Source organism: Diceros bicornis, chromosome 4 (genome assembly GCF_020826845.1).
Source record: "Diceros bicornis minor isolate mBicDic1 chromosome 4, mDicBic1.mat.cur, whole genome shotgun sequence".
Lineage (NCBI taxonomy): Eukaryota > Metazoa > Chordata > Mammalia > Perissodactyla > Rhinocerotidae > Diceros > Diceros bicornis.
The window spans coordinates 57,518,942-57,541,198 of NC_080743.1; the positions used below are offsets into that span (position 1 = coordinate 57,518,942).

Sequence of the window (22,257 nt, forward strand, 5' to 3'; positions counted from 1 at the left end):
TCCCGGGACAAGAGGGTAAGGGACAGAGCTGTCAGAAGGTGAGTCTCCCCAGCTCTGGCATGCTCATGTCAAAAAAAGGAAGTGCCTGGGGGCCTCTAAACTCTGCTCCCCAAGCTCCCAGCCTGGACTGGTTCCTGGAAACACCCTCATGCCCTCAAGTGGGAGCCTTAAATCGCTGCACCCACAGCAGATTTAAGGGCCCTGGGCCCTGAGAGCAGGGGCCCACATGGTCCACTGCAGGCAGCCTGGGGACCCAGCTAGTCAGGCAGTGTGGGACAGCTGAAATCTGACCTGGCTGCTACTTTCTTCATGCTCAGCCCTGGGGAAGGAGCTGGAGATGCAGCCCATGGTGAAGATGGGGTTCACGGCCCCTTTCTCTATGCGCTACCTTGACAGCTCTATCCCCTCTGACCCTGGACTTTTTCCTTCTCCACTATCTGCCTGGTTTTCTTCATTTGAAACATAGGGACTGGATGACTGTCAGTCTTTTTACAGTTCCCCCAAACCCTACTCTGTCAGTCTTCTTTTTGCTAGAATCTTTAGGCCAGACAGGCTCTCTGGACCCAGGGTCCCACCTCCTCATGTGGTGGCTGAGCCTTGTAGCTGTGGAGCAGGATTGGAGCTCCTTCTTCTAAGGGGCAGGCAGGTGCTCTTCTCACTCTCCCATCCTGCTGGGGCTGGGGGCTGGGGCCAGACTCCCCGACGTTCATCCACATGCACACCTGCCCCGGTATCCATGGTGAGTGTGCTAGGTCTGTTAACAGACACTCATCTGCTCCCGTGGATCCAGAATTCGACTTGTGGGTAAACACACCCAATGTGTCCTGGTTCCCACTGCCCTGACTCCAGTATTGTTCCTCAGACATGGCCCTGTCTAGGTGCATGTCTGGAAGACTTCCAGAGTAATAAGTTCTGTACAGAGACAGAGGGTTGTGTGGACATCCTGGGTGAAGAGGGAGTCAGGGCTGAGCGGGGATGTGGCTGGCATGTCGAGGGGAAGGGACACCGCCTTTTTGCTTATAATGCTGACAAGGGCCAATTTGACAGGCTAGATAGGTTGTTCTGAGCTGGGGCAGGGGACTGGGATCTGAGCAGTGGGGCCTGAAGTCAGAGGTGAAGAAACGGTCAGGGAGATGAACTCAGTGGGCTCAGAACAGACCCACATTATCACAGCTTCTCATTTGTTATTACCCAGTGAAATGGTTGACACGGCTGTCTAATGCCCAGACATCCTGGAAGGACAGGTTGAGAGGTGGTGGTGGAAGAAGTACGCAGAGCACTGGCTTGGAGGAAGAATTTATGTCATCCCCATCCCCCAGACCCACTGCTCAGGCAGTGTGGCACACAGCACTGTCCCCTAGTGGAGAACGGGCAAGCAGCTGGGCCTCCTGGCTAGTTGCTGTGGCCTTGGCCTCCATGGCTGTGGCTGTTGTCATGCTGGGGACCACTTTCCCCGAGGCCCGGCCCATGCCAGTGGCCTTCTTTTCGGGGGGCATTCTCGTGCATCTTCTCATGGGAGGCTACTGTCAGCCGGGCCACCAGGATGATGAACTCCTCGAAGCTCAGCTGCTTGTCTACATTTGTGTCCAGGTCCTCCAAGATATGATTTATGGCTCTCTCATCCTTCTTCTTATTCTGTGGGAGGGGGAGACAGGATGGTCAGGGCCGGTGTGGCCAGGGCTGGGGACAGGGAACACAGCCCATGACTCAATGGCAAAGGCACAGGGACACCTGGCTCTTGGGCCTCAATTCAAATATTAAAAATGACGATGGCTGAGCGCCCACAGCATAGCAGAGGCTGAGCGTGTGCCAGACACTTTCCCACACATCACGCAGACAAGTCAGGCACGTGAATCTCTCCATTTACAGAAGACAAACTGAGGTCAAGTGACTTGCCTGAGGTCACACAATCAGTAAGGGTAGAAATGTCACCTCATTGGGTCCTCATAACAACATTAACAGGAGACTCGGCATCTTCCTTGAGGCAGATTGAGGAAACTATCTTGGAAAGGGTAGAGCTTTTGCAGGTTGACGAGACTTGGGAGCAGAGGATGGAAATGCACATTCTGATCCGACTCAGAGCCCAGTCTTGTCCCCTTCCCTCCACTCCTGTCCACTTGACTCCCACTTCTCCCTGCCCTCTCAGGGTCACTCACTTCTACCTGCACCGTGCGAAGCACCTGAGGGAAACAAGCAGGTTCTGATCTTGTGTGTGGACAGAGAGCAGTGCGGGTGCTGTGTGGACCCCAAAGGGACTGATAAAGTATGCAAGTGGGACGCCAGGTGAGGAGAAGGCTCCAGGCATGGCAGAAGGGAGAGCCAATTGGTTCTGGCTTGCCATCCCCTGGAGGGGGCACCTCAGCTAAGCCCACTCCCCAGAACGTGGCGTGCCCAGCTCATCTCCCAGCCCTTCCTGCTCCTGCAGCGCTTCACCAAGGTCTGCTTTCCGGCACTTTAGCCATCACCACCTAGCAAGAGCACTCACTCCTGCACAGCCCATGGCCCAGGTCCCATCTTCCCCTCTGGCCTATAACACTGCTTCTGGCAGAGGATGTGGGGGCATCAGGCAGGCGTAGGGGTTGCAGGGAGAAAAGCCTTGGCCACCCAACCTCTTGGATGTACCCTCTCTTGTCTGCCCTGTGCCAGGGTCCGGCTTGCTGAGCTCCACCCCCATGGGGAGCTGTCAGCATCCCCAATACCTCCTACTGCAGTGCTTCACCTTTCCAAGGTCGGGAGGGGCTCCAGGGAGGGCTGGCCACCTGCTCCAAGATCAGGACTGAGATTGGGACCCAAGGTCCCACCCTTCTTATCCAGGCCTCTGTTTCCCCAAAGTCCCCACATTTATGAAGAAAACTAAAAGATCCTGTGGAACTAATCCTCCTTTGTCCTAGAACTGCCTAATCGTTTTCAGACCAGGGAAATAAACTCACATGGTACTGAGAGCTTTGTGCATGCAGTGCTGGGTGCTTCCCCGAGCACATGACTCCTACCACAGACCCTTCAGATTAGAAAACCCTCTCAGCTTTCTCCTTCGAATCCCATCTGAGGCTTGGAGTCTCATGGGCTTCTGCCAAGGGTCGTCCTCAGTTGCTTCCCTCCTCAACATCCCCTTCTCGACTCAAATGTCATCTCCTCTGCAGGGCCATTCCTGTTCACCTAATGAGTCACCTCTCCCAATCCAGACAAAGTCACCCACAGTACCCTCACTTGTTGTCTTTTGGATACTTGTTGGTGTGGGATTTATCTGTGCTCTTTGTTGGTCAACATCTTTGCTGTGTCTCTTCCATTTGGACTGTGGCTCTCTCTTCGCCAGTACATGCCCTTGGCTGGGACAGAACATGTCACACAGCACACGTTCAGTCAGCCAGTCTTTCCCGACTCTCCCAGGCCGTCTAACTTGGAGCACCTCCAGTGACAGGGCCCCGGCTGCCTTTGGAGGCTGAGTTGAAAGAGCTAGAATTTTCTCCTCGAGAGTTGCAGACTGCACTCCATTCTCCATCCTGAGCCCAGACTGTTGCCAGCCAGGGCCAGGCCTGCCAGGAATCCAGCCTACCTGGAGGAAGTTTGCCAGCTCTTTTTGCACCAGCTGTTTGAATTCTTTCTGGTTCAGGGTGTCCGGGTGTCCCAGCCGCACAGAGTAGTGGTGAAAGACGTTGATGATGGTCTCTATGCTCCTCTCCATCTGCGACAGTTCCGCCATCTTCCTGCACTCTGTCTGAGGGTGGAGAAGCAAGGGTTCAGGTGCTTAGAAGTAAAGGCCATCAAGCGTCCTCGACACCTCCCTGCTGGCTGCTGGCAGGATTAAAGGGGGCAACACAGAATAAAAAGAAAGCATGGCCTGCAACTGAGCTGGGAGACAACCATCTCCCGCACATGGAGAATGGGTTATAGAATATCAGGAGAAAGCCGAAAGCAGAGCATTTGAGGACAGAAGGCTCCAGGAGAACATGACCTAAGAAAATGTGAAGGAAGCTTTAGAGTGGGCAGGTCAATCAGGAAGGGTTTCCAGGAGGAGGATTGTTTGAGAGGGAAGATGGAGGGGGAGTAAAGAAAGTAGGCAGGTCAGCTCTTGCCCAGGGTAGCTGGCAGTTCACTTACCCACGCCGAGGAGCCACACAGAGGGGTTTGACATCGCAGTGCGGGCCCTGCATTTATAGGCTGCCCCTGGCTGAGACACTCAGCCCTCTCATGCGAGGATTGCTTCACAGATGAGCAGTGTGGTAACCTTGAGCTGGGCTGTCACTGGCAGGAAGGTGACTGGGATGGGGCAGGTAGTGTTCACAATGCTCCTATTGCGTTTTTGTGAAATTCCTGGCCCTGGCCTGCAGCTGGTTTGGAAGGAAGCTGATTGGTTAGTTCACTTCTCCTCCACTCCAACCCCTGCCCTCGCTGAGCAAGCCAGGAAGCTGCCTCTCTCTGGGACCCCGCTGTCCCTGACCACACTGAGGTTGTGCCTTCCCACCCTGTGCTAGCCCGTGGCTGGTGGTGGGCTGAGAACCCTGGGGTATCCGATCCACTCTGCCTCCCTCTGTGGGCAGGCCAACGAGGATGGCTGAGCCTTTCTGAGCCTGCCTGGCTCTGTGATAAGTGCTCTTAGGGGGGTGAGTGGTTGGCGTGGGGTTCCTAGATTCCTCGGGGTGAGTCAGGGTTAGAAGGGCCCTCGGAGGTGGTCAACCCCCTTATATTGCAGATGAAGAAACTCACGTCCAGAGAGGGACCTGAGCAAGGTTGGTGATATAGCAAGAATTGAGCCCAAGAAAGCCAGGAGAGAGAAAAACAGGGTCTCGTTGCTTTAAAGAACGGGAGACTCTGAGTCTAAAGGGATTCCATCCTGGTGATGTGGAGAGAGCCCCAGATTGGCTCTAACCTCTGAGCGATGGTGAGGAGAGGGTAGTGTGCATTCTTCCACCTGGCAAACACTTCTTGGACCCTCAGATTGGCTAGTCACTGGCTGGCCAGGCACTGCAGGAAGCAGACAACAGGTCAGACACAGCCCCACCCTCACTGAACAGGCTCCCTGGTAGGGTGGGGACAGAGGAAGGAGGGCCAGGGAAGCTGAGGCGTTGCCTCTTGTGGTTTGAACAAATAAGTTACCAGTGTCATCCTGGGTTTGGCAAGTGGGACGCCATCTTAAGGAAGATCTATTCTGTCTGTTGGGGAAGGGAGGCTAAGTTGTTCTGGGCCACAAAGCTATCATTGGATCGATTTTCACAAAGGGTCCCAGGGTTTTCAGGAAGGGAGACACCAATCCCTCTGTGCCTTCCTCCACCTCGCGTCACAACCCACAAACCTGTGGTTAGAAAGAGCTGTCAAGTTGGATGCGGATGATCACTATAGAAGTGCCAGGAAGGAAGAGGTTATCAAGGCCTCTGAGACACAATCTTTTTACATCTAGCCTGGTAACCTCCATTCAACACCACAAACTCCCTGCACACTTTGTGTTAGCCCCATTACCATGAACATGAACAGAACCGAGCAGAGCCCACATGGGCACCACTGAGGCCTGGACATGGCCCCGGACCACCCCTGAACTGTGCCCCTGCAGCAGTGGGCTAGGATCATCCCTACACGGCCAGGCTTCAGCAACCACATGTTGCACCTTGAGAAGGAACTGCTCTAGGGGACAGCTGAGTGAGATCCAGTTCCCGGTCCCGCTTGGTATTGGAAGCAGAACATATCCCAGCAATGGAGGAAGAAATCTCCTGTGCTATTTGGACAATTCACGGATGGGGGAGGCTACAAGAGGAGAAACTGGACAGGTAGGGGCATGAGCAATTGAGGGGAAAACTAAGATGCGTGTAATGGTGTTTTATTCTGGGCTGATGAATTGTGTCTCAATTATATTTTGTAATCCCATCCCTCTTACTCAGATCATGGGCTGCGTGCTTCTCTAGATTTAAATAACTGATGCTGATGCAAGGCTGTGATCCTACTAGGAATATGGATGTGCTGGTGACTGGCCAAGGTCACTGTATCCTTTCTTTTTTATTTTTCAGGTGAAATTAACTCTATTTTGTTCACAGTTTTATTGAGGTGTACTTTACATACATAAAACCTGCACATATTTATTGGGTACAGTTTGACGAGTTTGGACATATGTGAACACATGTGATCCCATGGCCACAATCAAGGTAATAAACACATCCATTAACTCCCGACGTCTCCTGAGTCTCTTTCTTTCTGTGTTTGTTTTTTGGGGTAAGAACACTTGATATTAGATCCATCTTCTTAACACATGTGTAAGTGCACACTATGGTACTGTTAACTAGAGGCACCGTGTCGACCAGCACATCCCTAGACCTTCTGCGACTTGTACTATACCTGCAACTTTCTACCTGCTGAACAGTGAGGGTACCACCTCCTCTGACAATCCCCTCAAAGGGGATGAGACTGCGCTGGGAGAACCCTGCAGGATGCTCCCTTCTGCTTGGTTTTCTCTCCCTCCCTTTACTACTACTTTCCATATCAGTTTGAGACACACAAAAGACTCTGTGGAGCATACAAGTTCTTTATAAGACAAAATCAAACAACAAACTCCTGTGACTCTACTGAATGCTTTTAGTCCCCTGCGCAGATACTGGGTGATTGGCAAAATATTCCAGAAAACAGAGAAGGAAAATAAAAAATTTTTTGTTTGCTAAAAAGTCTAATTCTCTGAAAGCGCTAGGCAGGCAGGCAGAGGAGTCAGGTGTGGTTCCAAAATGATTTGTTAGCGTCTCTACCTCAGACTCTGAATTTCTTCAGACGCTGAGTCTCTTCCTGGACAAGAAGGGGCTGCCCCACAGCCTGGGCCAGGAGTGCACTGGGAACGAGGACGCCCTATGGCTCAGACCCAACTCCCAGGGGAGACCTTGGGGCCAGTGAGGTGCCAGGAGGGGTGTGGTTGACAGAACTTGACAGGTATAGCCTTGGGGAGCAGGCATTCCAGGCAGGACTGGGAATGTGGCTGAAAATTGTAAGAGTGGCAGGCGTCAGAGAAACTCAGAGATGAAGGAGGTCATGAGACAGGCTGCAGGACCTTTGTGGGCTTCATGTAAAGAAAGCCTCCATAACCGTGGTGGAGAAGCAGAGGCCACACAACGTGTGCTTGGAGCTATGAAGAGTTATGTGGCCCCAGTGGGATTCCCTAGAAACCCGGGAAGATGACCGATGCTGACAGATCCTGTGCTCCAGAAAGCTCCTGGAGAAGGTGTCAGACCCAACGGTGCACCAGGCAGGCCGAGTCATGGCAGGGCCCCTTTCACAAAGGGGTCTCCTGGAGTCACCGAGGCTGATTCCAAAACGAGGATAAGGCTCTGGTCCATAGCAAGAAGGAAAAGAGAGAGGGACACAGCTTGTTTGAGAAAGTGGTTAAGGGCCCTGTACAGGCCAAGGCACCAAGTGGGACTTTGACTTACACTCAGGGCATCTATCCAGTGGGAATTTCTAAAGCTGAGGTCTGGAAGGGGTTGTTTCTGAGACAGCCTGTTAGAGCCTAAAAAAAGAAAAATGGCCATTCTTTCACTTTATCTGTGGGAAAGAAGTCCATTTTCTGTTGACCTGACCCCATTCTGTGAATCTGCCTTTAAGATTTCAGAGACTAAGGTTAATGCCCACAGGAGATGAGAGCGTGGAGCTTCCCACGCCACTAGGATTCAACTTAGTTAATACAAGGGCCTCTGCCTGCCCTCAGCTGCAGAAAAAGTAGGGGCAGGTGGTAAAAACTCAGAGATAGGAGAGGCAGAAAGACACGTGTCTCATGGCCATCCAAAAGGAAGTCAGTAGAGGGCTCTGCTCCCCCAGGCCAAATCCCACCACAGAGAATGAGGAGAGGGAGAGGGTTTCCTCAGTAGAGAACAAGGGCTGCCCCTTTCATCCTGCAGAAGTCCCAGAACTGAGGAAGATTATGACTCTGCAGATGAGATGGGTGAAGACTCGTTCCGGGGATCAGCCCACGCTACGTCCAACTCCAAATCACCACACCACTGGCTTAAAGCTTAAAACAGGAGCTGTTCACCCCCAGGGTGGCCAGGACCATCAGAGATGCCACTAGACTGAGTGGGAACACAGCCAGAGCATGGGCCCCAACTCTGAAGTGGCCGGTGTCAGGGTTGGTGTATCAATGTAAGCAATTACTGCCCTGAAGGAGGTGACAGGAAATTCACTCCTCATTCAGGATCCCTGCAGGGTTTCTGGGGTGCCCCAGGAGAATCCACCCTCACAGTGAACTGGCATCCGGGAAGGCACACATTCCTTGCCCTTGCAGAACTGATTTTGGAAAGAGTCGACCATCCTCTTAAAAGGATTGTACATCACTCTCAACGGGTGAATGGTGTGGTATGTGAACTATATCTCAATAAAGCAATTATTTTCTTTTTTATAAAGGACTCTGTAGACATTTTGGGGCAAGGAAGTTTTATGAAAGAGACGATCTACTGGCAGATAAAAACAGATGTTTGACCAGTTGGGAATGGTTTTGTTGGTGAGAGGATTGCAGCAAGTTTTTCAGAGTAGGCAGGGCAGAGAGCTATCTTGAAGCAGTTCTGTTTTACTCTTTTGGGCAGTGGTGTTGAGATGCCTTCCCTCGGATCCCCAGCAAGCAGCAGCAGCGTTGTTGGCCAATTGGGGGTAAAGAAATCTCCTGGACAGATGATATAAGAGAGACGTATTGACTCCCCCAGAACCATCGGCAGCAAAAGTTTCCTGAAGTCAAATTACCATGAGGGAAAGGGGAGATCACGCCAGTGACAAAGGATACACAAGGACAGTAAGAGCTGCTGAGGGAAACTCTTCCAGACCCAGCCTTCCGTGTGTTTTGGGTAACAATGCCTGAGCATCAGAATAGGAACTCAAAAGAGCAGAACTTGTTCCCACCACAGGGCACTGCTGATCCTGGGCTTTCTAGAGGCATCCCAGCAGCTGGATGGACAAGCATCCTCTACAGAAATGTGTGGATGGCCTTCAACATCAGTCCTATAGCAAATAGAAGCAACCACTGCTGTCTGTCCTCCAGTTTATGAGAGCAGAATTGATCCCCAGAGCCCCACTGACCTGAGGGAGCCCTTGGCTCAAGAAGGAGTTACCAGGCAACTTCCTAGTAGGAGATGTGGGAGCTTGAGCAACTAACTTGGAAAATAAAAAACACACGACTGAGCCAGCCCTGGTGGTCAAGTGGTTAAAGTTCCGTGCTCACCACTTCCGTGGCCCAGCTTCACTCCCCGGTTGCGGAACCACACCACCTGTCTGTCAGTTGCCATCATGGTGATGGCTCACATAGAAGGACTAGAATGATGTACAACTAGCATATACAACCACACACTGGGGCTTTGGGGAGGGAAAAAAAAAAAAGAGGAAGACTGGCAACAGATGTTACTTCAGGGTAAATCATTCCATTATTAAAAAAAAAAAAGAAAAGAAAAAACAACTATAATTGGTTAATTGAACCCTACTGTTGCATTTGGGGGTTCCAAGGAAGACTCTCATCTGTCTCCTGGATCAATTGGCCAACCCAGATTTGGAGCCAGTTCCTTTCTGAGACACTAGCTGTAATGGAGCCACAGTGTGGCTGTGTGTAATGGAGCCACCCATAGGGCTGGTGTGATATTGACTGTCAAAAGTCAGTGCTGGGATGAGCTGGGCTTGAAGGATTCCTACAGGACACCTGCCAACCCTTGGACAGCACAGAGTGGTGGGCAGAATATTCAAGAGGAAAAAGAAGGCAAGTAAAGTGGATTTTGAATTTGTTGAAAAGTGAATTCTCTGTGAGACCCAGAACAAATAACAGAAGAGACAAGTGCTTCAGAAATGATTGTTGAGGTCTCTGCCTCAGGCTGTGAATTTCTAAATCTCTGAACACTGTCCCAGAGGAGGGGACTCAGAGTAGCTCATGTCTCCAGAGTCCTAGAGTGTGGTCCCACCTGTCCTGCTCCAAGCCTAGTGTTCCAGATGCCAGCTGTGGAAAAGCCCAATCAGCCTACGGAGAAAACTAAGAGTTACCAGCAAGTAAATATACTTTCCAGTGAAGACATTAATAAACTCAGGGGAAGAACTAGTCCAACTTGGCTGGGGCACATTCCTTAAAAATCTGCAAAAGTAGCAGTTATTCAGAAAGAGAAATGAAGGAGGCAATGAAACGCAGAAACGAGAGTGCCCTGCAAGGTATTCATTTATTCCACGCATCCAATGCCTCCAGAGCTCTCATTACTACTCATTTATTTTTCTTGTCTTATAACACTGGCTAGGGCCTCCAACACAAATGTTAAATAGAAATGGTAATGGGTGTGTGGGGGCTCAGGGCAGACTGCCCCAAGATGTGCCACAGTGGCATATTGATTATTTGGAATTAAGTTACTAGAGAAACAGCTAGTGCAAAAAGGGCACTCTGATGATCCTCTGTCTCCCTCTGAAAGCAGGAAATATATCTCCCTTGTGGAAACATGCCTTCTGTGCACAGGAGGTAGAGAGACATCCTGATAGCCAAAGAAGGGGAATTCAGGGCCAAGAAGGCTGTGTCAACAAACTATTTAGGATACTCATGAATCAAGCAACCAAAGTCGAAGTTTCTTTGTCTTCTCAATACTTACAAACTCATTGTTCTTCTCTAAAAAGTATAAAAGCTGCTTGCCGTGGTCACGTCTTGTATCCCATTTCTATGGGACCTCTGAACGCACAAATTAAATTTGCTTTTTTTTTTTTTTTGTCTCCTGTCAATCTGTCTTGTGTGAATTTAATCATTAGACCAGCCAAAAGAACTCAAGGGCAGTAGGGGGGAAATTGCTCCCTGTGTGTCAGGAGCTTCCTCTCTTCTTACCGTCATTCGAGAGAAATGTCCAACGTTTCTCAATTAAGTGCGATATTTATGATTTGTTCTTAATAGATACACCTGATCATGGAGGGTTCTAGGACCAAAGCAGGAAAGAAATCCAGAGCATCCTATTTTGAGTAGATATTTCCCTCTAGAAAGCACTGCCAAAAAATGTGCCACAGCCAAACAAGCTGCTGAGCAAGCTGACCTGGATGGAGCCTTTGCTGGGCTGGGTCGATGAAGAGCCCCTACATGTGCTTTGGCTGCAGGATAGCGCCATGTTTTCTGCTGCTCACAAAGCCTATTCTGGAGGAAGGGAAGGAGGCTCCTGGCCACTGAAAGAGGGATGGGTACAGATCCTTTGAAAGAGGTCTTTTGCCAAAGGCCTGTGCCCTAACCTTAGCAGCCAGCTCAGACCGTGATTTTGCAAATAAGAGAATTGTTCACTTGAGAATTTCCACAGCTCCTAAAACTGGAAGGAAGTCTCCCCACCCTGGAAGGGAGGGGGAATTGTTACTGGGACAACACCTAAAAGCTTAGGAAAATCAGAATGCAAACATTCTTGTTCTCTGATCGTTGACTGGAGGATTGCTCACACCAGGAAAAAAAAACACCCACAGTAGCCCAGGCCCTGAGGCATGCCTGGTGAAGTCCTGGACAGAGGAGGGGTGCCCAAGAAGGAAGTTCCTCTGGCACCTGCTGTGCCTTGTTCCTCACTCGTGGATGGCTGAGACCCTTCAGGGAGTAAGGACACAGAGGCCAAAAAGGCTGGCAGAGGAAGGCTGAGTCCTCTGCACACAGGATGGAAGCCCACTAGAAGAGAACATTGTGTCTTAACCAGGGTTTCTTGCCTGGAGACAGTGGGGGATCTAATCCCAGCTCTGTCACTTGCCAGATTAGTAAATTTGGTCAAGGTTCTTAACCTCTCTGAATCTCCTCATACACAATACAGAAATAGCAATTACCTTTCTCAGTGGGCTGTTATAAGAAGTAAATGAGATAGACGATCCCAAAGTCTACTGCCAAAAGGCAAAATTATGAACAAACAGAGTGGGCCCATGTCAAAATTCTTGTTTTAATTTATTTATGAAAGAATCAGCAGAAAATATTTTTAAAAGATGGTTTGAAGAATATTTGAGAATACAGAAAGATAGGAAAGAAATGGCAAAATAAAATCTTAAATTAGAGCTAAGACTCTTTTAACTTTCAACAGGCCATTAAAAACCATAACAGTTAGGGGTTTAACATCTCTGCAGGCTATGGAATCATAATACCCCATCAAGCAGATATAAACTGTCTACTTCTTTATCCACTGTGACTTCTTAATCAAATATACTGTGCCGGCCATATTCCATTTCCTGAAAGTGTCAGATGATGGAAGATTAGCAAGCAGCAAGGACATGCTTTGATTCAGCAGACTCCAGCACGAGATCAAAGACGTAAGCCATCACCATTTTGTCTTTTTCCAGGTTTGAGAAGGTTTTCTCCTTCACACTGATATCCAGCAGGAGCCCTATAGGAGTGAGAGGCTTTCCCTCCCCTCTTCAGCGCATTTGAATTTAGGCTGAATTCCCCAGGTCAGGAGGCCAGAAGACAGGCTGGTATCTGGACCCAACCAGAATGGTTCTGGGTCCCAAGTGGAGCGATGTACGGGGAAGGCTTTTTCATTGGCATAAGCTCTTTTGTTCAGCTGCTAGACACCAACTGCCCAATGCCAGACCCTCACCATGCCCTTTATGAGTCTTGCCACAACCATGAGGAACTTAGCTCAAGTCGGAGCCTAGGGTGGAGAACACAATCATACCAGACAGGGTTGAAGGGCCCCTGCTGTGTTGATGCAGCACCAGCGGCCTCGTACATGCAGAGGGACCCCAAGCCATGCTCCATCTCTCAGGGCACAGGGCACCCCCAGCTTCACAGAGCAGGAGAGCTGTGAAGGGGTGTGGGCAGCAGGAGAAAAGTTGATTTAGTCATTAAGCAACACACATCCCCACTGAGTCCAACCACACACAAAACAACAATAATAGAAATACTCTCCCTTTCTTTTTTAAAACACAAGACCTAGACCAAGTGGCCCTAATCTTTTAGGGGTCTTGGACTCTTTTGAGAATCAGATGAAACCCTGGACAAATGTGCTTATACGCGTATCCTCAAAATGAAGCATTCAAATTCAATTCCATTTCAGAGACCCACAGATAGGGCACAATGCACTGCATTAGAATCATCACCAGGAGGGAGGACTCAGGAGTGGGCATCCTGATTGGCCAATCCAGGGGATGCCAGTAGCCCACAAAAGGAGTCCTTACCATGGCCTCTTCCTGGTTTCTCCTGTTGGGCACGGCTACCACAAACACCTCTGTCTTCCACTCATCCCTCTAGCTTCCCCCTCATCACAAATTTTCATTCTGTGCAGTGATTGCCTCATTCACCGTGTTTGGAAACCAGAGGTGTAGCAACTCTGGAATGGAGCAGCTGCCGCTGACTAGCCTGAGGACCCGGGCAGCAGGCCAAGCCCAGCTGCTATAAAAGGGAGCCGACACTCAGCCCTGCATATCCTCTGTCAACTCTGTTTCGGAGAGACCTGGTAAGTGGGATCGTCCCTATCTGCCCCACACTTTGGCCTTCCTTTAGAGAGGGTCAGGGAGTGTAGCAACCACGTCTCACAGCGGGAGACAAAGCTCTGGGAGATCTGGACCAAAACCCAGAGCTCTGCGGAAGAGAGTGAGACAGGGACAAAGAAGCAGCCAAGTCCTCTAGCATTTTTGGGTGAGGGCATATTCGTTTCCCAAGCTGGGCCCTTTGTGGTCCGAGGGTGAGGGCATAGGGAGAGTTAGCAGGCATTTCATGTGTGTGTGTGTGTGTGTGTGTGTGACCCTACCTTCTCCCACACTACTATCCATATCATCCTAGCCTTTCCCATCATAGCAGTAGCCATTGCTGAGTTTAGATATTTGGATGATGCAAGCCAGGGACAAAGCCATGACTTGGGGTAGGAACATTCTGAGTATCACCTTAGTCTTCACCCTGCTGTGGGCAGACACCATCCCCACCCTAGAATCCCCTTTGCTTTCTCTTCCAGGTGGGACAAATCTTTGGGCACCATGCTGACAGACCTGGAGAATGCCATGGACTCCCTCATTGACGTCTACCACAAGTACTCCCTGAAGAAAGGGAATTACCATTCCGTCTATAAGGACGACTTGAAAAGATTGTTAGAAACAGAGTGTCCTCACTACACAAAGGTGAGGAGGGGCTGGTGCGGTCGGGGTTCTCTGCCTGGCTCTGATGAGGTGCTGGGTCACTGCTCCCCCATGCTGCCCTCTGGAGACACCCAGGTCTCAGCTCTCCCTCAGATCTTTACACTCTGGGTCTTTCTCCTCAACTTCGACAGGAAAAGGATGCACTCACGTGGTTCAAAGAGTTGGACGTCAATAGAGATGGTGCTATTAACTTTGAAGAGTTCCTCATCCTGGTGATCAAGGTGGGCCTGGAAGCCCATAAAAAGAGCCACCAGGTGTAGCAGAGCGGTGGCCGCTGGGGCTGGACCCTGAACTTGTCCCAATGGAACAATAAAGTAGTCGATACCTCAGGCCTCTCTTGGTCTCAAGCTTTTCTCTTGTGGAATAAGGTTCCTAGAGGGTAGAGGTAGGATTGGAAACCCCAAAGGAAGAAAAACAGGCTTCTCTTGTCTCCTGCTCCCGACCTCTGGGAACCTTCAGTGCTTCCCACTGTGTGTTTCCTCCCCACATTCTCCTCAAACTATTCCTGAGTCTCTTCCAGCCCTGCTGTCCTGAGTCATTGGTTACAGGACTTAAGGATTCTCAAAGATCCAAAACACTGTAGCTGATGATTTTCCTACTGGTTCCCAAATGGGTGATATGGGAACAGGGTGATGTAAGGAAAACTCATAGAGGTCTCCAAACTAAACTTTATTTTCCATCTAAATGTCTTAGATGTGACTCTTGGGAAATTAGGCAGATAACTACATAGAAGTGTGTGTGCTTGTGTGTGCGTGTGTATGTGTGAGAGGGAGAGAGACAGACACAGAGAGACAGAAAGAAAGAGACTGATTGTCTGTGGGGTGTGACTGTAGGTAGATGTTAAGAGTCCTACATTAGGTACACTAATAGCCCCCTAGCCCCACATTTGTAATTTCTCCATAGAGATTTTGGAAGCTCTTTCTCTCTCCACTCATACCTCCCAACTTCATTGACTAATAAAGGAATGGGCAGATAAGCCAATACATTAATAGAACTCAACTCAAAGAATAGGGTACACAAATGCAGCTGTGTGGGGTGAATGCTCTGGTGATCAGTGAATTATCTAAAATGACCTCCCTGTCATTACTCTGGAATGTCCAAGGTCCTGGTCAAATGGGGAGGCCAGCAGGTGGATGCCACCTCTCACCAGAACCCAACCCCCAAGCTGAGTTTCCATTAACAACCTACAAAAACAGAAACTAATTGTAGAGGTAAAGCATTTATTTAGAATCTAAGAATTGCGATATAGGGAGCACAGGTTCAGATAGAAACCCAAATATTGTCCTGCTGGGAGTAAAAGCCTCTCCCGCTCCCTCAGTGGTGGTGGTGGGTGGTCCCCATGACTTGAGGCTTCAGGAAACACAGCAGTGCTGGCAACACAGCCCCTCTCCCCTAGCAGCGGTGATGCAAAACGTAGATACCTGAGCACTGGCTGTGGTGCCCTAAACTGAGGTTTCAAAAAGTGCACTGGCACCGGAGACCAGATGCTGCAGGAACAGCAGCAGCGATCACAGCTCTGACCCTATCCCCGCCCCATCATAGACAGGAGGCATCTAGGACCTGAAACTTCAGGAGCCACAGCGGCACCCATGACCCAGCCCCCAGTGGTGGCACCCCCGACACTGGCCCTGCCCACAGCAGGGGCAGAATACAGAGGTTACACACCATCGGCCTGCATCATGCTTTGCTCCACACACACCAGGCTTCATTGTGAATGTTTTTTATTTTCCTTTAAAATTAGTTGACAAATTTATAAGGGAGAGTGTTCACATAAACTCTAGGTCTAGATTTCCTAGACCTTCAGGAGATCCAGCAGCACCTGGTCCACTTTCACACGTGCCCGCCATGACCTGAGGCTGAGTACCAGCTGTCCCTTCAAGTTAGGACCACTCCCATTCCTCACAGTCCCCACCACTCCCTGGTGTCCCCAACCCTCAGGCCCCACGTCAGTTGCACAAGTCACCCTACTGGTGGTGCCGTTGTGCTCAGGCCTAGGCAGCTGCACCAGTTTACTCTAGGTACCTTGTTCCTGTAAGCTTGTGTCTGAGACACTTGGTCAGGAGTGAAACGTGCTTTGAGAGGCAGCAGAGGGCGCTGTGGGAGCACACGGGAGAGGTGCCCCAGGCACTGGCCAGGATTGCTTAAAACCACGGAGATTTCCTCAGCCTGAGGACGGAGGGCACACAGGATCAGCTGCTTGCTGTTGTCTGCACTTCCTCCCTTAATCAGCTCAGAGGATGGGGGGCAGACTCCTCAGGAGATGCACCTGCGTTTCCTTTCATGTCTTCCTGGGCTGTGCCTGCACTGTTCATTCATTCATAGATGATGTACTCTTTCACTCAAGCATGCATTCAGCAAGCATCTATTCAATACTTGCTGTGTGCTTGGCACTGTGCAGGCCCTGTCCTCAGCTCCCAAGAGTCTACATGTGATTTCAAGTTCAAGTTATAAGATTATGTCTCCCCCACGTGTTGTGTGATTCCTTCCTCAAGGACCCCCAGCATCTATCATTAACGTCTGGCACATGGAAGGTGCTCACCCAATATTTGTATAAATGAATGAAAAGATAACTAACAATAATACCTCTTATTCACTGAGCTCTTCTGGCTTTACATATGCTGTCTCAACTCTCAAGGTAGATCCTGTTATTATCCTATTTTACTGGTAAGAAACTGAGGCACAGAGAAGTTAAGTAAACTGAACACTCTACTCAATTCTAGAAGTGGTCCAAACTCCTCATTTTAAAGGAAAGAATACTAAAGAGAGGGAAAATACTTTCTCAAGACCACAGAGGAAGTCTCCTTGCCACAGTCTAGTGGGCACAGAGGACTCTGATCCTTCAGAGCTAGAGGAAGAGAACTCAGAACAGTCACTCGGTGTATCAGATGGAACAACCCCCACCACCTCCCAGTGATGGGGGAAGGCAAAATCAAGTCGCAATGGCCTTGACTGCTCTCTAGAGGGAGAAAACCTCCAAAGTCATCAGCGGGATGTGAGGACATAGACTCTCTCTGTCCTGGGGAAGAGAAAGGAGTGCTGGTTTGAGTGGGTGTGAATAAGCCCCGGTTTGCTTTGTTTTGTTTTGTGTTTGAACAGCCATCTGAAGAAACTGCCATGGCTGCCTCCCAGTGACTAAAAACACAGTCAGGACAGTCACCTCTATTCATGCACCAGCAGAGTTGCCTCCCTTTTTCACAAATAGCACCCCTGAAGAGAAGAACCTACCCCTTGTGTCCCCTTCCTCTTAAATGGGGACCTTGGTTACAGTGAGGAGCCATGTCAGGAACAGGTACACCCGTGTATCAGGCTAAGGGTGAGAGCTTGGAGCGCCAAAGCCCTGCAGAGGTTGGAATAACCATCTGCCTGCTATGACCTTAGAGAGAAAGGACCCACCAATGAAGTCGGATTCTTCAGTGAGGAATCTGCCCACAGTAAATGTGGAATCCCTGGCTGTTGGTCCATCTCCTCCTTGCCAGATATCTGATACTTCTTCCCTTCCCTCTCCTCCCCCATTTTATTTTCCACCTGAACCAAACACATCACATATAACATATGCAACATGTAATGATATGTATAATGTGATCATATGTAGTGTTATAATACATATCATGTGATTATATATAATCACAGTCAGTGGCTCCGAGCAAAATCACAGGGCAGTGGTGAACAGACCTGATGTTCATTCACTTATTTATTCACTCATTCATGCGTTTATTTATTTACTCACTCAGCATAAACTGTGGGCAAGGCACTGCCCAGCACCATGCTAAGCACTGAGGGTAGAGCCATGGACAAGACCCCGGCCTCAAGGATTTCATAATGTGGAGGATATGCACAGACATCAGCAATCATAGACCAGGGTGCTGGGCAGTCCAACTTAATAGAAGGAGGTGCACAGTGTTAAGGGAACCTCGAGGAGTCTTCTACCAAGGATGCAGGTCCAGGGGTTGGGTAGGTGGACACAAAGGGAAATCCTTACAGCAGAATCCTGGGGTTTCAGGTCTGCTGGACACCCAGCCAAGGAAACTACTGCATCTGTGAGATGTGGATCTGAGGCAAAGCCGAGGCAGGAGGGAAGTGTGGAAATTATGTGAGAAAGAGGAGCCTGTGGAGACCCCGTCTCCTGGGGATGGGGCCAGATAGAAAGCCTGACAATGGGGTGAAGTGGGATTGGCAGAAGATGAAGGAATTCACAACCCAGAAAAGGTGGTCTTGGAATGGGCCAAGCCTGGAAGACTCCCATCACCAAATGAAAATGAGGGAGCACTGGGGCCGGCCCCGTGGCGTAGCGGTTAAGTGCCCGCGCTCCGCTGCTGGCAGCCGGGGTTTGGATCCCAGGCGCACACCGACGCACCGCTTGTCAGGCCATGCTGTGGCGGCATCCCATATAAAGTGGAGGAGGATGGGCACGAATGTTAGCTCAGGACCAGTCTTCCTCAGCAAAAAGAGGAGGATTGGCATGGATGTTAGCTCAGGGCTGATCTTTCTCATAAAAAAAAAGAGAGAGAGAGAGAAAGAGAAAAAAAAAAAAAAGAAAATGGGGGAGCATTCAGGGAAAGCCCTTACTCGCTGAGTGACCTTGGGTAAATCACTTTGCCTTTCTAGGCCTCTGTTTTCTTCCTTATTGAAGAATTCAAAGGAATTCAAGAAATTTAGTTATAAGAGTGTGGTCTAGGGGAACAATGAAGTGTCATAAGTGTTAACATTCTGAGATACTTGGATGGGATAGAGGAGAACTTACAGTAGGATTTAGGAGGGTAGGAAGGAGGGTACTCTTGGGCGCTAAAAGGGTCTTGGCCAAGAGTATGAGGATAGAAGTTATATATCTGGGTCCAGATCCCAGTTTTACCACTTCCTAATTGTGAGACCTTGAACAAGTTACTTAAAAACTCAAAGCCTCAGTTTCCCCATCAATGAAATGGGGACAACAGTAGTACTTCTCTCCCAGAGTTGAGGTGAGGATGAGACCATCTAACAGCTCTTGTGAAGCACTTAGCACAGCCCCTGATGCTGCATAAGCACTCCACAGACGTTAGCATTAAGAGGACACTACTTTATGTAGGAGGTAGTAGCGACAGCACATCAGCCACTCTCTCTCTGCTGCAGCCACAGCAGGGAAAGGTGAATTTAAACCAAAGCAAAGGAGGTGCACAGTGGTGCACAGATTATTTTTAGGGGTTACTTGGATATTACAATTGACCAGTGTTAGGCAAGTAACTGAGGGCAGTGGGGCTCTGTCTTCCTCTAAAGGCCTTTAGACTGGACCAACCTGTTTTCTGCAAACTGGGGTTCTCGCTTCATGCCTCACATATATCTGTGACCCCTGCTGATATGTAGTATTCGAGCTGGTGAAAAACCACCACCACCCAACAAGAACAAAACCCAGAGGATTTGCTAGTGTGAAAACATTCAACAGCCACAGTTTTGTCTCATAATAGCCAAGTGAACCACAAATTGAACTTAAATCACAGTTAGAAAAATCATAAGGGCCTCCAATCTTGTTTAAAATCCATCAGTCACAGATCATCAGTCAGAGGCTCCTGAGGGCCATGAAGAGAACCCTCAAGTATTTGCTTGGTGCACATGAGAACATGAAGTAATCCATGCAGAAATAGAAGTATAATGATGTACATCTGAAATTTATACAATGTTATAAACCAGTGTTACTGCAATAAACAAAAAATTTTTTAAAAAGTTGAATAACATTAATAAAGTAATTTAATCATTAAAAAAAAAGAGCAAGAGAGAGAGCCCTCAACCTGGAATCTAATGCACTTCCTCAGACTCCCAGCTTACCTGTTTCACGGCTCTGAGAGTTCGAGTGAGTGACCTCCCTGCTCTGACCACCGTCTCTCCACCTGTAAAGTGCATGTTGGGCTAGGTCACCTCTACTCCCTCCATGAAAAGGCAAAGCCTTGTCTCCTGACCATGGCAGGAATCACAGAACAAGCAGATGGACAAGAGGACTGTTAGAACCACAGGACCTCGGAGCCTGACCTGTCGTCTCCAGCGTCTCCATCAGCCTCCTGCCCGCCATGAGCCCTAGTCTCCAGAACATTCTCCAGTTTCCCCATGAACTTTCAGTCTTCTCAGATGTTGCACCTGCTATCCTTTATTCTCTTCATCTGAAGATCCCTCTCTTCTCCCATTCACAAACATTTTAGAAGTGTCTACTCTGTTGTAGGCACCAGGCTGCTGGGCCCTTCTGTAGCTCTAGGACCCCTGCTTGTCCACCAAGGCCCAACCAGAACATCACATTCTCCAGGCAGCTCACCCACGCACAATATTTCCACCTTCCATTCAGAGGAGATTTCAACTCTGGGACTCTGGAGATTACCTGCCTGTCTCGCTCTTGGGCTACAGCGGGTCATTAGTCGGACAGAGCCCTCTGGGCATTATTCTGCGCAAAGAGACACCAATGCCACTTTCTTGGGCACTGTGTGTGCAACACCTTACCCTTCAGGAAGACATTTCAGGCAGGCTACTGGCAAACCAAGCCAACTTGCATGTTGGGGCTTTGGAAGTCTGGAGAAGGATCTGGACTCAATGGCATGCCCACCAGAAACCTCTGGGGCAAGAATAGTTAAAACTGGTCATTTTAACTTGAACCTTTTAAAAAGTTTGCAAAGTTGGAGGAAAGCAAACCAGACTGAAAATCTGAAGGGCAAGGCCCTGACTTCGTCTGCTTCTCAGATTTCTCTCATTACCTAACACAGCACTGGGCATGCAGAAATTCAACCCTGGCCCATTCAAAACTCAACGCAGCATTAATCTGAGGACTTTCCTCAACCTTCCTTCTCTCCATCCTAGCCAAGAAGATGGACAACAAGCACCCAGCCCTGCCACCCCATGCTCCCAGGGCGTCTTGTGCTTGTCACACACCTTTGCTTGCCTTTACCCACAACATAGTATTGAAAATATCTATTTGGATTCTGTTAGCCCCATTACACTGAGGGCCCCTTGAGGGTAGGGGACCTAGTGTTTGACGTGAAGATCAGGATCCACAAATCTGGCAACAGCCTCCTCACTGGTCACCAAGCTTCTGCTTCAGATCCCCCAACTCCTCCTCCACACAGCAGCAGAATGATCTCCTCCAAAGAGAAATCATACCATGTCACTTACCTGATTAAACCCCCTGGAAGTTTCTCAATGTTTCTTTACTTCAGAGCCATTTCCATTGGTAACTCCTGGGGAGGCCCTGTCTGGTTCCCCACCTCACCTAGCAGTCACTGCTTCATGTCTTCTCATTCATTTTCTTTGAGGAACTCATCACCATCTGAAATTATCTGTTTTTCATTCCTTGGCCTGTTTCTTGTCTGACTCTGCCCTGATGTAAGCTCCCAGAGAGCAAGGACTTGCTGTGTCTTGTTGGTCCAGCACCTGTGACAGTGCCCTGTATGCACTTGGTCCTCAAAGAATATTTGCCAACTGAATGAGCACCTGACTCATGTTGGTTGAGTTGAATTGAGTTACTGTTTCATAACTGAGGGAATGAACAGCTGATATAAAATGCAAGTAAGATGCTGGTGGTGGGGGGGAGGGGGGGAGGCCCAGGTGGGCAGCAAATGAGCCCTCACAGTGATACCAAGCAATGGGCTCACTCTGCTCACCTCAGTCTGAGCCAATCAATCACAGCAAGTTAGGGATTGAGAAAGGAAGTTTTAATTTGATTAGCCAGCATAACCAGGAAGATGGCAGACTAATGTCTCAAAAAACCATCTCTTTTATGATTACAAAATCTTGAAGCAGTTGTGTTGAGAAAATGGGCAGTGAGGAGGGGGTCCAGGGATGTTGGTCACCACGTGTGATGGGCTCCAGGCATCACATTGTTCCATTCCTTCTCAGCTGTGATCGATGCCTTGTTGGTGTGTTTCCCACCTGTGGTCAGCCTGTTCCTGGAGAGAAACTCATAGAACAAGTTTTAATTTATCAATCTATCACTGAGTACATTGGTAAGCAGCGGCCATAAATCAGGAGAGCATGTGAATTTTTTTAGAGTACGTGCAGAGTAGTGAGTAGCCACACAGAGGAGGGGCTGGGGCCATTTAATGTAACAAGATGGCCTCACTTATGCTCACTTACAGTAGAGAGGTTGGGAGGCCTTCCTGTGGAGGGGACTCCTCTCCCTAGACCTCGGCCATATTTGAAGGCAGTCGTCATGACCCCCTGCTTCTCTTTTCCAGACACAATACCCTTAGCCCTTCTACTATTTTC

At 49.3% G+C, this 22,257-nt stretch overlaps 2 protein-coding genes and 1 pseudogene across 2 annotated transcripts in view; 1 reads left to right on the forward strand and 2 right to left on the reverse strand.

The window, feature by feature from the left end:
- Positions 1-22,257, reverse strand: part of LOC131404482 (peptidoglycan recognition protein 4-like) — a 156,357-nt gene that overhangs the window by 101,248 nt on the left and 32,852 nt on the right. The gene's annotated exons all lie outside the window — the stretch shown is intronic.
- LOC131404483 (protein S100-A9-like) lies at positions 1,393-4,151 on the reverse strand (annotated as a pseudogene).
- Positions 13,865-14,355, forward strand: LOC131404489 (protein S100-A8-like). Its single transcript, XM_058539191.1, has 2 exons — positions 13,865-14,025; positions 14,175-14,355. The coding sequence occupies exons 1-2, from the start codon at positions 13,885-13,887 to the stop codon at positions 14,301-14,303; spliced, it is 270 nt and encodes an 89-aa protein (XP_058395174.1). The 5' UTR covers positions 13,865-13,884; the 3' UTR covers positions 14,304-14,355.